Here is a 13296-nt window from a genome sequence, read left to right as displayed (position 1 = left end):
AATGTATGGTACAAAGTGCCAGAGTTGTACAGCTCTGAAACGTCCTTTTGGGCAACGTCACAAAGCCAAACATGACTTTAACTAAAAAAATAGTAAATATATACTGATGTTCCCAATTTGAGGTAAAGGGGTGTAGCTCTGCAAGAGTTCACTACACCAGCAACAGATAAAATGAGGACTGAGGCACAGCTACATTAGAGACAAACATGATCAGATCAGCTAGGAGTTAGATACCAATCTACCTTAATCTGCACTGACTATGTAAAAATAGGTAACATCAATTGTGGATCGAAGCTGTTCATCTAAAGGAACTACAGAAAGCATGCCAGTGTGCTAAGCATCCACAGAAATGTCCATTTCTGAGTAGGGAAAAAGGAACTTCACAACTCTGCAACATTTCTCGAGTCCTCTGAAAAATAAATGAACAATGACTTCTAATACTTCCTTCAGCACATCTTTGGAAGGGTATTGATGCAAAACAGGCATTTTGCCTCTGTGTAATGAGGCACAGGACAGAAGCCACAGAATGCAGTCCAGCAAGGGGTTCTCTGTCCCCAGAAGCAATTCAGTGGCAGCAGCACATGCTCTTCCAGCTGATGCCCCCAACTGCAGCCCTGCACAGATGTACTTCCCACTGCTTTCACTTCAAAACTTAGTATCAGGCTCTAGACTGCAGGACAGACCTGACCTCAGTTTATTACCTGCAAAAAATCACCACTAACAATCACCATTGTCTCCTTCCAAACCAATCAGGATGAAGGGAAGAGGAATAAAAATGTGAGAACCAGGCAGAACCCCTCCATTATGAAAGAAGCTTCCTCATTCCTTTTCCAAGTCTCTTACTTTGCATCCCTCTTGGAGTTGGGAAGGGGACTCAGTATGATGAGTTAAGGACTGAAGGAAGGTAAAAGATACACAGAGCAGTAATGACATCCTCCAGCAAAGAGAAATCCCTGCAAACTGACTGTAAGACATTGCAAGCCATGGCGTTACTCCTGCTTCATTGTGTGCATTGTATTACACGTAGCTACTTACACAGAAGACAGTAAAAGCTGTATTTAAGAGACACTTAAAAAATACAGGTAATAATCTTCCTTTCACTTTGCCTTCTGAAATGTAGCAAGGATAAGTAGATGGGCCTAGATCCTGTATTTTCAAATTTTCAAGTGAGACTGTGCCTCCATTGGGAGGAGACACAGAATGGCCTCAGAATCACAAAGACAGCTCAGCCAGTGGATGTTTCTCTGTGCATAAATCCTTTTTGGTCTTTGGAGTTTTGTGAAAAACAACTATTAAAAATTTAATTTAAAACAAAAAGACAAACTAAATTGCTCAGAATCCAGAAGCATATTTGAATAATTAATGATTTGCCTCATCTGAGGCAGTGGGCTCAGCTCTTGTGTACAAAGAGACAAACAAAATAAATAAGTATTTCACAAACCATGTTCTCTTACTGAGACTTTATCATCCAAGGATTAGGACTCTAGAGGGGTGGCAGAGCACTACTAGAGCTGCTGCTGCTTTGTGTTCCAAGACAGTCAGCCCAACATGCAGCTGGGGAAGTCCATAGCACAGGTATCCTTCACACAGTCACCATCCCAGCTGTCAACCATATCATTAGAAAATACAAATTCGACAGCCAGAGACTCCTAATATGAATGTATAAGCACCACAAGCCAGGTGCTAAACTGGTATAAAAAAACCCCCTCCATTTACTGAAATGGAGCCATACTGAGCCTTTGTCATCACAAGTAATACAGAAAAAAAGAAGATAGTTAACAGGCTAGTAGCTGAAATAGTGCTGCACCACTATACTGAGCTGATGGTATACTAGTCAAAGTAGGACTTATATGCTTTCATTCCTGTAAAATATAAGAAATACTGATGTGAGATTATCTAATTGTCTGCCCATGAATAAATGTAGCAGACAAATAGAGGAAAATGAGCAAGACTCAAAACAGTCAAATCCTCATGGCTTTCACTGAGTAAAAATCACATTTGGTTTTCCAAAACACAATCTGTATAATAATGCAAAACCAAGTTGTCTTCCCTTACCTTCTGCAAAAGGTTCCCATTCATAAAATCGACCCATAAATGGCTTGTTATTGTATGATGCACATTGCACCTCTCTAATATTTCTGCTGCTTTCAGGACACATCTGTTTAGATAAAAAAAAGTCACATTATAATCAACAGCAAAGTTATTATTGCCTTCTTATTAATTAACTTTAAAAGGTTAATGAAGGCACTGCAAAATTCTAATCCAGGTGAATGATATAAATACCAGGAGACTCCTTGTCTTTAAAATAGTGTGCTTTTAAGTAACAGTATCGAAAGTGCCTGTAGAAGAAAATGAATTTGTGGAGTAAATGGAGCAACAGTTCTAAAAAAAAAAAAAGTAAGGCTTTTATTGAGATGTCATTTTCCTCGGCAACAAGACAACACTTCAAGATAAAGTCAATAAATTAGATCAGAATTATTTCCTTTCCATAACAGCCTCATATTTTTCATCATTCATTTTCTGGGCTCAGATTCAACAGAGTTGAAACACTTAACATACGAGCTTCCTTAACTTACTAAAAGCTGGCCACACCAGCTTCTCATTCTCATCCTATGCTTCAATACCATATTACCACTTCTCCTCTTGTATTATTTCCACATGCTGGTATTACAGTCATTGCATGACTTTGCATTTTAACTCGTGCCTTCAAGTCCTAACTTCAGAGTTCTTGCACCTGAAGAGTAGGAAGAGCTTCTTGTATACAAGCACACGTGTGTGCACACAGGTATTGAGGCAGGGCAAGTTCTCCAGATGGAAGGAACATCCTTTATGAGGTCACCTGCAACACAAGCCTTTGGCACACCAGCCTTGTTTACATTTGAAGCAGATTACAAAAGTAAATACAAGTTAAATACTTAAAATACTTAATTACTTTGTTCTGCCTGTGTCCTCACAGTACTGCAGTTACAGCAGGAGCCTTCTCTCTGTGTGGCACACACAAAGGGGAGAAAGACTTCTAGAAAAGGCAGGGGGTTAATTAGAACAGTTTCTGTGCTTGGAGAAATAGGCAAGCTTTGGGCACAGATGCATTTTTGGGTATCCTTTAGATAATCAATATGACTACCAAAAACACTATTCAAGAACAGAAGAAATCCCATGAAGGACTGGGCTAGAACAGCAGAATTTTTTTCTATATGACAGAGATTTCAAGGGAAAGCTGGAGCCCATATTCTATGAAAGCAGCATGGCTAAATAACTGTGTTTTTGCAGGGAACAGCAAGAGAATCTGTAAGAACAGCTCTTGATGCAACTGCAAGTCAGTTCTTCTATATTTGTACAGTGGGAAAGATGGGTTGTCTTTGCAGGGAAAGCCAGCACAGCAGAGGTCCCCAAGGAGTTCTTGCTTTGTATCCACCATCTCTGTAAGAAGATGCTTGTAAATGGATCAAAGAGACGTCAGAGTCAAAGGTTTTCAAGTGGGCTATAAACTGTACCAAAGACATGCCTTGGGGGAAGGTTCAGGGACTACTTTATCTTCTATTAGAATCATGGTAACAAATCTTCTAGAATAAACACTGTTTCTGGCCAAGCAGCCATCTGTGCTTTGTTCGCCCACCCTTCTGAGATCTCCCAGTACATGCAAATAGTGTTTTCCTCAACAAACCCTCTAATAAAAAAAAAAACAACCCAACCAAACAAAAAGCCTTCCTTGAAAACAGGACCATGAGCCACTACATTGGAAGGGTGTGACCAAAAGTCTTACTACTGCCAAAAGCAGAAAGCAAAGCTTTATTCCCACAACTGAAATGCAGATCCTTCCATGTGTGGCACAGCATTGCAGCACAGTAATTCAGCCACAACCAGCACCAAGGAGAGGAAACTCGCATTTTTCATGGAAGCCCATTATTGCACATATCCTAAAGGGGAAGGGACAGAACCTGAGCTGGCATAAATTAAGGTCACTACACTGAATCACAGCAGAACAAACATCACTTTGCACCAGCCAAGAACCCAGCCTGAAGGGTTTCTGTTTGGAACACTTTTCCCTTTTTTTTGGCACATGGTTGCTACCAAGCCTATTGTGAAGTTTAGTTGTTTCTTGTTTTTCCTTTTCTGACCCTTGAGCTCATGCCCTTGTGTACCAGTATTTCTGGCTCATCAACCATTTCCTGTACACTCTGCTCATACCAACTGCAGGCAATGTATGAATAAAAATATCAAAATATTCATGGCTGTTGCCAACAAATAGTGACACCCATCCCTTCTAAGATCATTTTCATAAAGCTACAATTTCTGCTTTTAAACTTACTGACAGTTGCCCAAAGGACAGAGGCCCCATTGCTTTAAAGGAAAACAAAGGACTGACAAATACACTAAACACTGCGTGGATGAAGCCAAAATCAGAAGAAAAGGCTAACTCAGTAACACCCCTGCTACTTTAGGAGTCCCAACTCAGTTGCCCTTCTCTATTTCATTCATCAAGTTTTAATTACAATATAAAATTTTGAGTCAAAATTTGAGAGAGTGACCTGGTGTGCAAAAACACTTTGCTTTATCCTTTATATAGATTATCATGATTTTTATTTTTAGATGTCTTCTGAAGTATTTTGTGAAAGAGTTAACTACGAAGTACAAGTAGCCAAAATTACTACAATTTATGAATCACCAAGGTTTTAAGTGTTATATTATATTCTACATGCAGTTAACATCTATGCACCATTTACTAACTCCACCTAAATTCTTAATGCATAGCTGAATGAAATGACAGTTTTATGCTGCCTGCTGCTCAGCCCCCCTGAAAATGAAACCCTTGAGCCTTTCTCAGAAGACCTAAGAGTGCTGGGCATTTTCTCTTGGCCTCTCTGCCTTTTTAGCACATCTTTAAGGCAGAAAATCACTAAAAGGAAAAAGCATGACCCTGTACAATCAAAAGTGAAGCTGCCACTGGGGGGAAGGGAGTTTCCACAGATGCACCATTTCTATTTATTCCCTGAGAGCAAGACCTGTTTTTACACTTCTATTTAATTACTAATTCTGTCGTATGTAGCTTGACTGTAAAACTTCTAAAATACAGCAGCAAGCACCTGTGGGAAGAAGATGGCAACGCCAAAGAAATCTCATGTTTACAATGTCTAGAGTTCATCATTTGCTTCCCAGCTCACACACAGGGCTGGGAGAACTGGAAGGTGACCGAGGCCAAAGCCGGGCTTACCCCCAGCCCCAGGGGCTGCAGTGGGATCCAGTCCCGCCTGGGCTGGGCTCAGCTGGGCTCTGCTTGGCACTGAGCCCCTGCCCGGCACAGGGCAACTGGCTGTAAAAAGCAGGCACGTTGGCATGTTTGCAGATGAAGAATGTTCCTGTGGCTAAGCCAGAGTGCTGGGGATTTAAACAACCCAGATCTCTTTCCAAAATTTCCCAGAGACTTTTGGAATTAAGTTCGCTAAAATATTTAACTTGCTGTGTGACTCCCCCTCGGTTCCCTCTCAGTGACATGAGGGCATTTGGGTTGTGCTGCCTGGTAGGGACTTGAAAACAATTTTTTGGTAAACAAAGTCAAATTCCTTCAGTGTTTTGTTAATGACAGATCCGGAATTTAATTTTTTGCCTCAAAAACTTTGTCTTGTGATTTTTGAGGGAGTCATCTAAAGTTTTTCATAGATGTTGGGATACAGAAAACAGGATGACCTCTTTGAATGTTTGCAGAAAAAGAAACAAAATCTCCTTTTTAACCCACGTCTGTGGAGGTCAGAACAGCAAAAAATATATTTTGCATCTACTAAGATAAATCTCAGATTCCTTTGTGTAGAGGCAGATATAAGTTGTCTAGAAATACATACTCTCTGGTGGGAGAGGGTTTTTTTAATTATTGTTCTTTCAGTTGTGCCCTGTAAAATTAGATACAGCATCTAGAATCCATAATTTTAAATTATGTTTCTCCTACTTAAAATATGCTGCTTGGACAAACCAATGCTGTAAATTGAACATGTAGGACTGCATTCAGCAAAGTACCTTCAAAGTGCTGGACATTTTCACCCAAGGTAAAGGTGCTTTCAGAGCTTCCACTGCTGCATTTTCAACAACCACGACACCTCAGCCAACTTTTCCTCCTGAACTTTCAGAATGTGAACTCAGCAGCAGCAGCACAGCACTGCAGCGATGAGCCAGGCAGTGCTTAACATAAATCATTTTAGAAGTATCCCTTCGTGTTTTGGGACCTCAGGCCAAATTTCTTGAAATGCACTGAGCCTGCTGTTGATAGTGACTTCGTACTTCAGGAACAGCAGCTTTATTTATGCCTCAATTTCTTCTGAAATATGCAGGTATGAAAGTATTCTGAGGGACAGCAACATACAGTACTTCTCTTTACCATGTACCATTAGAGCTTTCTTAAAAAGAGCTGCTGGTACAGCTAAGACTGTAAAACAAAGAAACCACCCTACTTGCCTTTTAGCTTTTGGGAAACATTCAAAAAGCATAGGTTTTTAACAAGTCTTTGACACTTTGGTTAATTAAAGAAGTGTTGGCAGAACACCAGAAAATTATCAGTCTGCCAGCAGATGTGGGCTCACATCTGCCATCAGCAAACCTGTGTCAGCGCTGGGCTGAGATAAAGCACTGCTGGAAATGTATAAACAGGCCTTTTTGGTCCTGAAACCACCTCTACAGGCAATTAAAACATTGACTAACATTTTTGGCAACGTTTCGTTCTTATGACCTACAGTAACTGGCAAACTCTTTTTCCAAGGCCCCATGTTCCTTCTTGATTCTCCAGGCTCAGGCATAATTCATAATTAATATTCTCTATGCGTGCAATGCTACAGGTTAAATTAAGTCCAAGTAATTTAGTTGTACTCCAGTTTTCATTTCTGTAGTGCTTCTATGTGATCATATTAATCCTTTGACATCCCAAAGGATAAACACGTCTCCAAAGAAAAATAATTAAAATACTTGTTTCTGAAATAGTAATCTGGAGATTCCTCTTCCATTCTCAGAGCTTACTCTTAGCAGTAGCATGTCCTTGCAATATGCATATTCTACAAATTCCAGGTCTTTGCACAACAACCCACCATGTCTGCAGTGATCTGCTCTGAACTGCTGGTGTCTTGTTCCTCCTGAAACCTACAGAAGTTCCATATCCATGTATGAAAGTGGAATGTGGGGTCCTTCAAATATTAATTCGTCTGCTAAGTTGTTTCTCTTTGCATTGCCAAGGGCAGTGCATGGGCTTCGAACCAAGGCAGCCCAGTTTTGTGTACCTGAACACGTATTGAAAGACAGCAACTGATGCATTTTAACTACTGGAGACTGTTATTCCTCCAATAGTTCCAATTTTTTAAAATGGTAACAGAACATGAAGAGAATTGTCTGCCAACTAAAACAAAATAAAATTAAATAAGGTATGGGAAATATCTGTGGTACAAAATATCACAGGCAGATTTTTTTATTTAAAGGGAAATGATGCTCCTGAAAAACAAAAATATGCAAGAAACTTTAAAATGCATGTGAAGAACAGCTCTGCAGTAAAAATAGTGCTAGCCAGCTCTGGTTACAGCCCACAGCCACAGACAGGACACTATAAATGTGTGGCTCGAGATGGAATGAGAATTCCCATCTGTGGATGCAGGGGGATCTGCACAAGTTTACAAGGAAGGAGCACCTGTATTGCAGAACTCTGGGCACCACCTCAAGCCATGAATTCACGCCCAGGGCTCTGCTGCAATGGAGATTAAGCTCAGTAATGACAATCACCACAAACCAGTGCTGTGCTTCACTGACCAGAGAGAGATTCAATGCTATCTCAGTCTATGGGAGCAAGGAACAAGGAACATGGGCTTGCAGCCTTTCCCTTCCCCCTCACTCCTCTCCAGAGGCCACCTGTCACAGATGGTGAAGACCTTAGATGTGTGCACAACACAGAATCATATTTCCACCCAAATCCCACTCAGCCAGCAATGAGCTTGTATTTGGAAGAAGGAAGATGGTCCATGGCAGAGCTGCCCATCGGGTGCTGTCTCCGAGGTACCTCTGGCTCCACTGTCAGGGGTGGGCATGCTGTGAAAGTCAGAGCTATGGTCAGTCACACCTGGGCACTGAAGACTGTTTCTGGTCATTTTTGATCCAGCAAAAGACCAGATGACTATCAACTCATTTCAAAGCCGGGTTTTTTAAAAATGTAGTTACTATTTTACTCTCCCAAATTACTTTTAGTGCCCAGTTCCCTGAGGGGAGAACTACTTCAGTATCGAGACAGGACTTCACATAGAATATTCCTCACATGATCCCAATCAAGCATCAAAAGCTTGGCATTTGCAGCAGAAATCATAACTGCTTTGTACAACAGCTGCTCTCAGTCTCAGCAGTGGGATCACTTTTCTATATAAATACGCTGCAAAAAAAAAATCCAGCAAATACAAGAATCCCTCCATTCAAATATCTATTTATAGCAACACTACATAATGCTCAAGGTGCTTAAGCTGCACGCTATTGCCTCATTTAATGGGAAATCAATGGAAAGCTATTTCCATGTGACACAGCCTGGCTCAAAGTCTGACAAAACCTTAACACGGGAGGTTCAGCGTCTCATCTGTCTACATTGTTCAAATACATCTGCAAAACAGAGCGTGTTTTAATAGCACTCTTCAGAAAATGGGAGGTTCATGTACTAAGGACAGTTGTTTTAATACAATTATAGTAACTCTCCTTTATACTAGAAAAACCAGCCCCCCCGAAACCCCCTCCAGAAGGCACCACCAATATCAGCTTTGAAAGATCCAGAGACAAACTCATGCTTGATGCATCCTTAGCAAAGTCTACAGACTTAAAGCAAAGTTGATATATCTAGTCCTCATAGTTTGCAGAAAATTATGGCCCTGTGATAAAACACCTTCTCTAGGGTTTCCAGCAGTATTTTATTACATTTTTTAAAAACCTTGTTCTTGGAGCTGCCTATTCTTTCTGGACTGTAGGCTTTATGCCACGTAGGTTTCACTGCTTCACTCTTTTATTTTACCAGCTCCATCAGCATGTAGGAATAATCCTCCAACAGTTTTCTATATGAAAGCTTAATCAATGTCAATGGAAATTCAATTGCAAGCATTCCACTTAAATGACTGGCCTTTGTGTGGGAGGAGGGACTACCTGAATGGTTCCAGCAGAAGGACTGAAAGTTTAGGGAAGTTCTGATTTGTATTACCAGGATATTCCACTTTTTAATAAAGAATTCTTATTACAGCAGTAATCACAATATTTTTAGAGAATGATCTCTAGTCTAAGTAATAACCAGCCAACTGAAATGTCACTGCAGTGTTATATGAGGCAGAAATGTACAGGCAAATGTACAGATGTTGCTACATCTGGGGGGAACTGTAAGTAAGTCCATTGGGAGAACTTGTTTTGTTCTTTTTTGTTAAAAAAAAAGCACCCTACAACGTGGAACATCATTAGAGCACTGTAAACATAGGTTAAAAATTACTATGAGTTTGCAGGAACCCAGTGCACCAGAAACTGCAGCATTATTCAGATTCTAGAGTTCTTGGTTCCATCAAAAATGAGTTTCTGCTACAACACACTCTTACACTGTTCCTGCAGCATATTCTTTCTTCCTAGGTCATATACTTGAAAAAAAAAAGAAAGCCACCTTAAACTAACTAGCAGATACATTTGTCTTATTTTATAATGCTTTGGTGTAGCTGCAGCTGGTAGCACTGTCCATTTACTGAGGAGTTTTTCCAACTTTAACTGCTCAGACTAAAACTTTCCGCTCCTGGTATCTGTTTTAGTCTCTTTTTTTTTTGACTGAAGCATTTCATCCAAGAATGAGTTTGAAGGAAGAAAAACAAAGGGGAGAAGTGTTTTATTTTTTCCCATGCTTCCAATATTCTGATAATATTTTTTTTTCCAAAATACAAGTGCCTGTTTTATTTTAATGAGTGAAATGACATCAGCCAGGAAAGTGTGTTGTTTGGTTTTTTTTCAAGAATGTATCCTGTGCCTTTTATATGGAAATCTACCTAAGTATAGCCAGGCCACAAGACTTTGAAAAAAGTGCTGATAACATACTTTGTACACTTTTGGTCAAAACTTGTTAAAGTTTTGCAGTAAAACTGGTGGAACAATCTGTTTACAAGTGTGTTCCACGTCTGAGGCTCAAAGAGGCTGAGAAGCTTTCCAGCAATTATTGGGAGGTGCTCCTGAGGTCTGTATGAGGGCAGAGACTGTTCTTTATAACCACTTGAGCCTGTTTCCAGGCAGGATGGACAAAGCCAATGCCTGTACCTAAAATGCATGGAATACTTTGGAAAAACTTAGATAAATTTTGGGACTGGGAGTCAAGAGAAAGCTTTTTCGGTTTAATGCTACAAAGTAAGTCACAGGACCTCAAAGGAAGGTTTAATCTCAAGTTAGAACAGATTGTCCAGGCAATTACTATATAATTTGGCTTTTTTTGCCTGAGGTCCATTCTCACTTACATGATTACATACCATTTTTTCCATATGATCTATGACTCATTCAGTGTGCAGAGTGGACCTACTCTGGGGATGAGCCAGGAATATTTAATTAGAAGAGTTATTTACATAATCTCTGTCTCATTCACTATAAAACCCAGTAGGTATACAATGGACATGCAGAATAAGGAATATGAAAGACAGTTTCTGGAACCAGCTACTCTATCAGCTGTGAGGTAAAAAATGTCACCTATGGAGCAATTTATTTAATCCAATCCTCTCCCAGTTTGTGAACTATGTACTTTCTGGTTTGGGGGTCTGACTGAAAACCTCTGGACCCGATTTGCAGATGAGCAGCCAAATCATAATTACGATTTTGGCCAATGCAAAGTAATGTTGTCAAGTAATAAATATGGTACTGAACAGGGGGGAAAAATCTAATCCAAACTACTCAACAAGTGACACTAAATTATGGAACACTTCTTTTAAACACCTTAAACATTCTTCCACATCCCAGCTCCATTTCTGACCACAGATTAGATCTTGCTATCACACAGCAGCTTTGTGAATTTTAAACCAAACACTGCAATAATAGTATCAACAACTAGTCTTCAGAGAAGACCTTTTTTCTCATCTTTTGCAAGGAGCATTTTTAAGGCAGGGAGCCAAGGGCTGAATAAAAAGAGAATAACACTGAGTAGTGTATCACTCATAACTAAGCTGTTGATTTATGCAGGGACCCTGGGGTAAAATAATATATTATCAGATAATTAAATAGTTTTCTTAACACAGGAGTTACCATACGATTGTTGACAAAACTCCAGTTCTGAAAGCTCTAAATGGCTGCAAGTTTGACTTTGTCCTTTATATGGCACTTTTCTGCTCCAACTAATACCTCACATCATCAAAAAGATTGACATCAGGAAGTGACCCAAACGGAGGTCTCAAAACAGCCATCAAGACAATCAGGATTCCTTGCTGCCTTTAACAAACGAAGATGCAAACAGACATCCAGCAAAAGCAAGCAGGACATTGTTGACTGGCAAGTTACTGAATGCTGAAGCCAAAACTCAAAGCCAGTTTGCAGATCAAAGTAAGGGTTGTTTCCGTGGCTTCTTCCCCCCACAGATCACCCACTGCCTCCCTAACACTGCTGGGACACACAGAAAAAAAACAGGATTGGTTTTTCCACAAACACAAGTCAGGAGTTTGAAGAAAAACAGCCTTACCAACCTATCACTAGAATGAAACTCTGTTTTATTAATTACACTTGCGTGGCTCTACACGTGCAATATGCTGCCCACCAAGGTGTTATTCCTGGGCAAACACACAGCACACTGGATGAAGAACAAGCAAAGGCGAGACAGCACCACAGCCTGATTTTTTTTTTTTTATCTCACCACAGTTTTAATTATTTCTGGGCTTTGCATTGCTCTGCAGGTAGTCAGATCTTAATGTATCTTATGCAAAAGTCTTATTTAACTGCTCTGGGCACCACAGGGCACGCAGTGCCAGCTTCCTTCTTCACCACTTGTGGGGGAGAGGGTTTGGGCTGCCATTCCTCAGCTGTGGTTACACAAAGGAACACATGCTTGCTAGATGTGTGTTTATGTTTCCTAACTTTCTACATGAGTTTTGGCCATTTGCTGCTTTCAAGCCCTGCTTAAAAATGCTAAAATTGAAAAAAAAAAACCACAAAGCACAAAACTAAAAACTCTACTAACAGCACTGCTAACAGATCACTTCTCCTTCAGCACCCTCAGATTACCTTTGGCAGCTTCTCTGCACTTCCTTCTTCCTCTGTTCACCTCAGTCACAACAAGAAAGGATTGGGATTGTATTGGTGGTACTTTCACTTCAAGTTTCTGTATTCATGGAATTTATGCTCTTTTCCTGCTATCTGGCTTGCAAACGTGCCTTAACCCTGTTCATTGTTATCAGCAATACCTGAACTACAGTCCTAAAAATACCTGGAAAAAATTACTCTTTCCATGTGCCAAAGCAGATGCTGATATCTGACAGTGTTTTCTATACCTGTAATTAATGGGAATATTTAACAAATGTTCATAAAAACAACATTAAAAAAAATATTTGCAAATTAATCAAGGGATTTCCCCCGATCAAAGTTTCCAAACATTTGGAGCTTTCTCTGCTTTGAAAACCTGGATGCAATTAAACTGACACAGGAATAAAAAGCACATTTCTTGTTCAAATTATAGGAGTGGTGAGAAATCACACACTGGACTTTCGGACAAAGACTTCTGTCACTATGAACTGACAAAAAGAAACAAGGACAAGCTGGAACACCTTAAAATTCCTCCCACAACACTTGACTATATTGATAAATGATTTCTACTCAAATTTGCAATATTCTATTAAACAAAACTACAAATACAGCAGGAATGCAGCCATCTGGTTGCAGCTCTGAAGTCCCAATTTTCATTGATTAGTTTCCTCTTTAAATCTGGGCACAGAAATCACAACCTAACAATAACCAGGCGATGCATCTAAATCACCCTGCTCCACTGCAGAGTGAAAAAACTGCTTCATTTTGACAAGCATCCCAAGAAAGTTTCCAAATCATTCCATAGTATTTTAAGTGCTAGTGATACTTTCATAACTGATGAAGTGATTGCATAACTCTGGATATTTTTCTCTTTGCTTTCCTCCATCATACAAGGATCTCATTTACCCTCATAATTAGCAAGGTAACTTAGTTGCAATTGCCACATGAAACCTCACATTCATAGTTCACCAACAAGTCAGTCAACTGATGTGCATTTGATTTTGAGGCACTTAGATGAATTGTTAACATTTTTATGTCATGTTACTACTGCACATAAGTGAGGGT

General features: G+C 39.9%; 1 protein-coding gene across 3 annotated transcripts in view; it reads right to left on the bottom strand.

The window, feature by feature from the left end:
• The window catches only part of THSD4 (thrombospondin type 1 domain containing 4), a 260249-nt gene that overhangs the window by 186106 nt on the left and 60847 nt on the right, over positions 1–13296 (bottom strand). For all 3 annotated transcript variants that reach the window (XR_003534995.1, XM_027688407.1, XM_027688408.1), the window contains exon 6: positions 2056–2158. Coding sequence is in view for 2 of the 3 variants with exons in the window: in XM_027688407.1 (XP_027544208.1) it covers positions 2056–2158 (103 nt within the window). In the remaining variant the exon portion in view is untranslated. The remainder of the gene's footprint in view (positions 1–2055; positions 2159–13296) is intronic.

Source organism: Neopelma chrysocephalum, unplaced genomic scaffold (genome assembly GCF_003984885.1).
Source record: "Neopelma chrysocephalum unplaced genomic scaffold, ASM398488v2 Primary Assembly neopelma1_75, whole genome shotgun sequence".
Classification (NCBI taxonomy): Eukaryota; Metazoa; Chordata; class Aves; order Passeriformes; family Pipridae; genus Neopelma; species Neopelma chrysocephalum.
The sequence above is the reverse complement of the archived record's forward strand: the minus strand, read 5'-3'. Positions and strand labels throughout refer to the sequence as shown.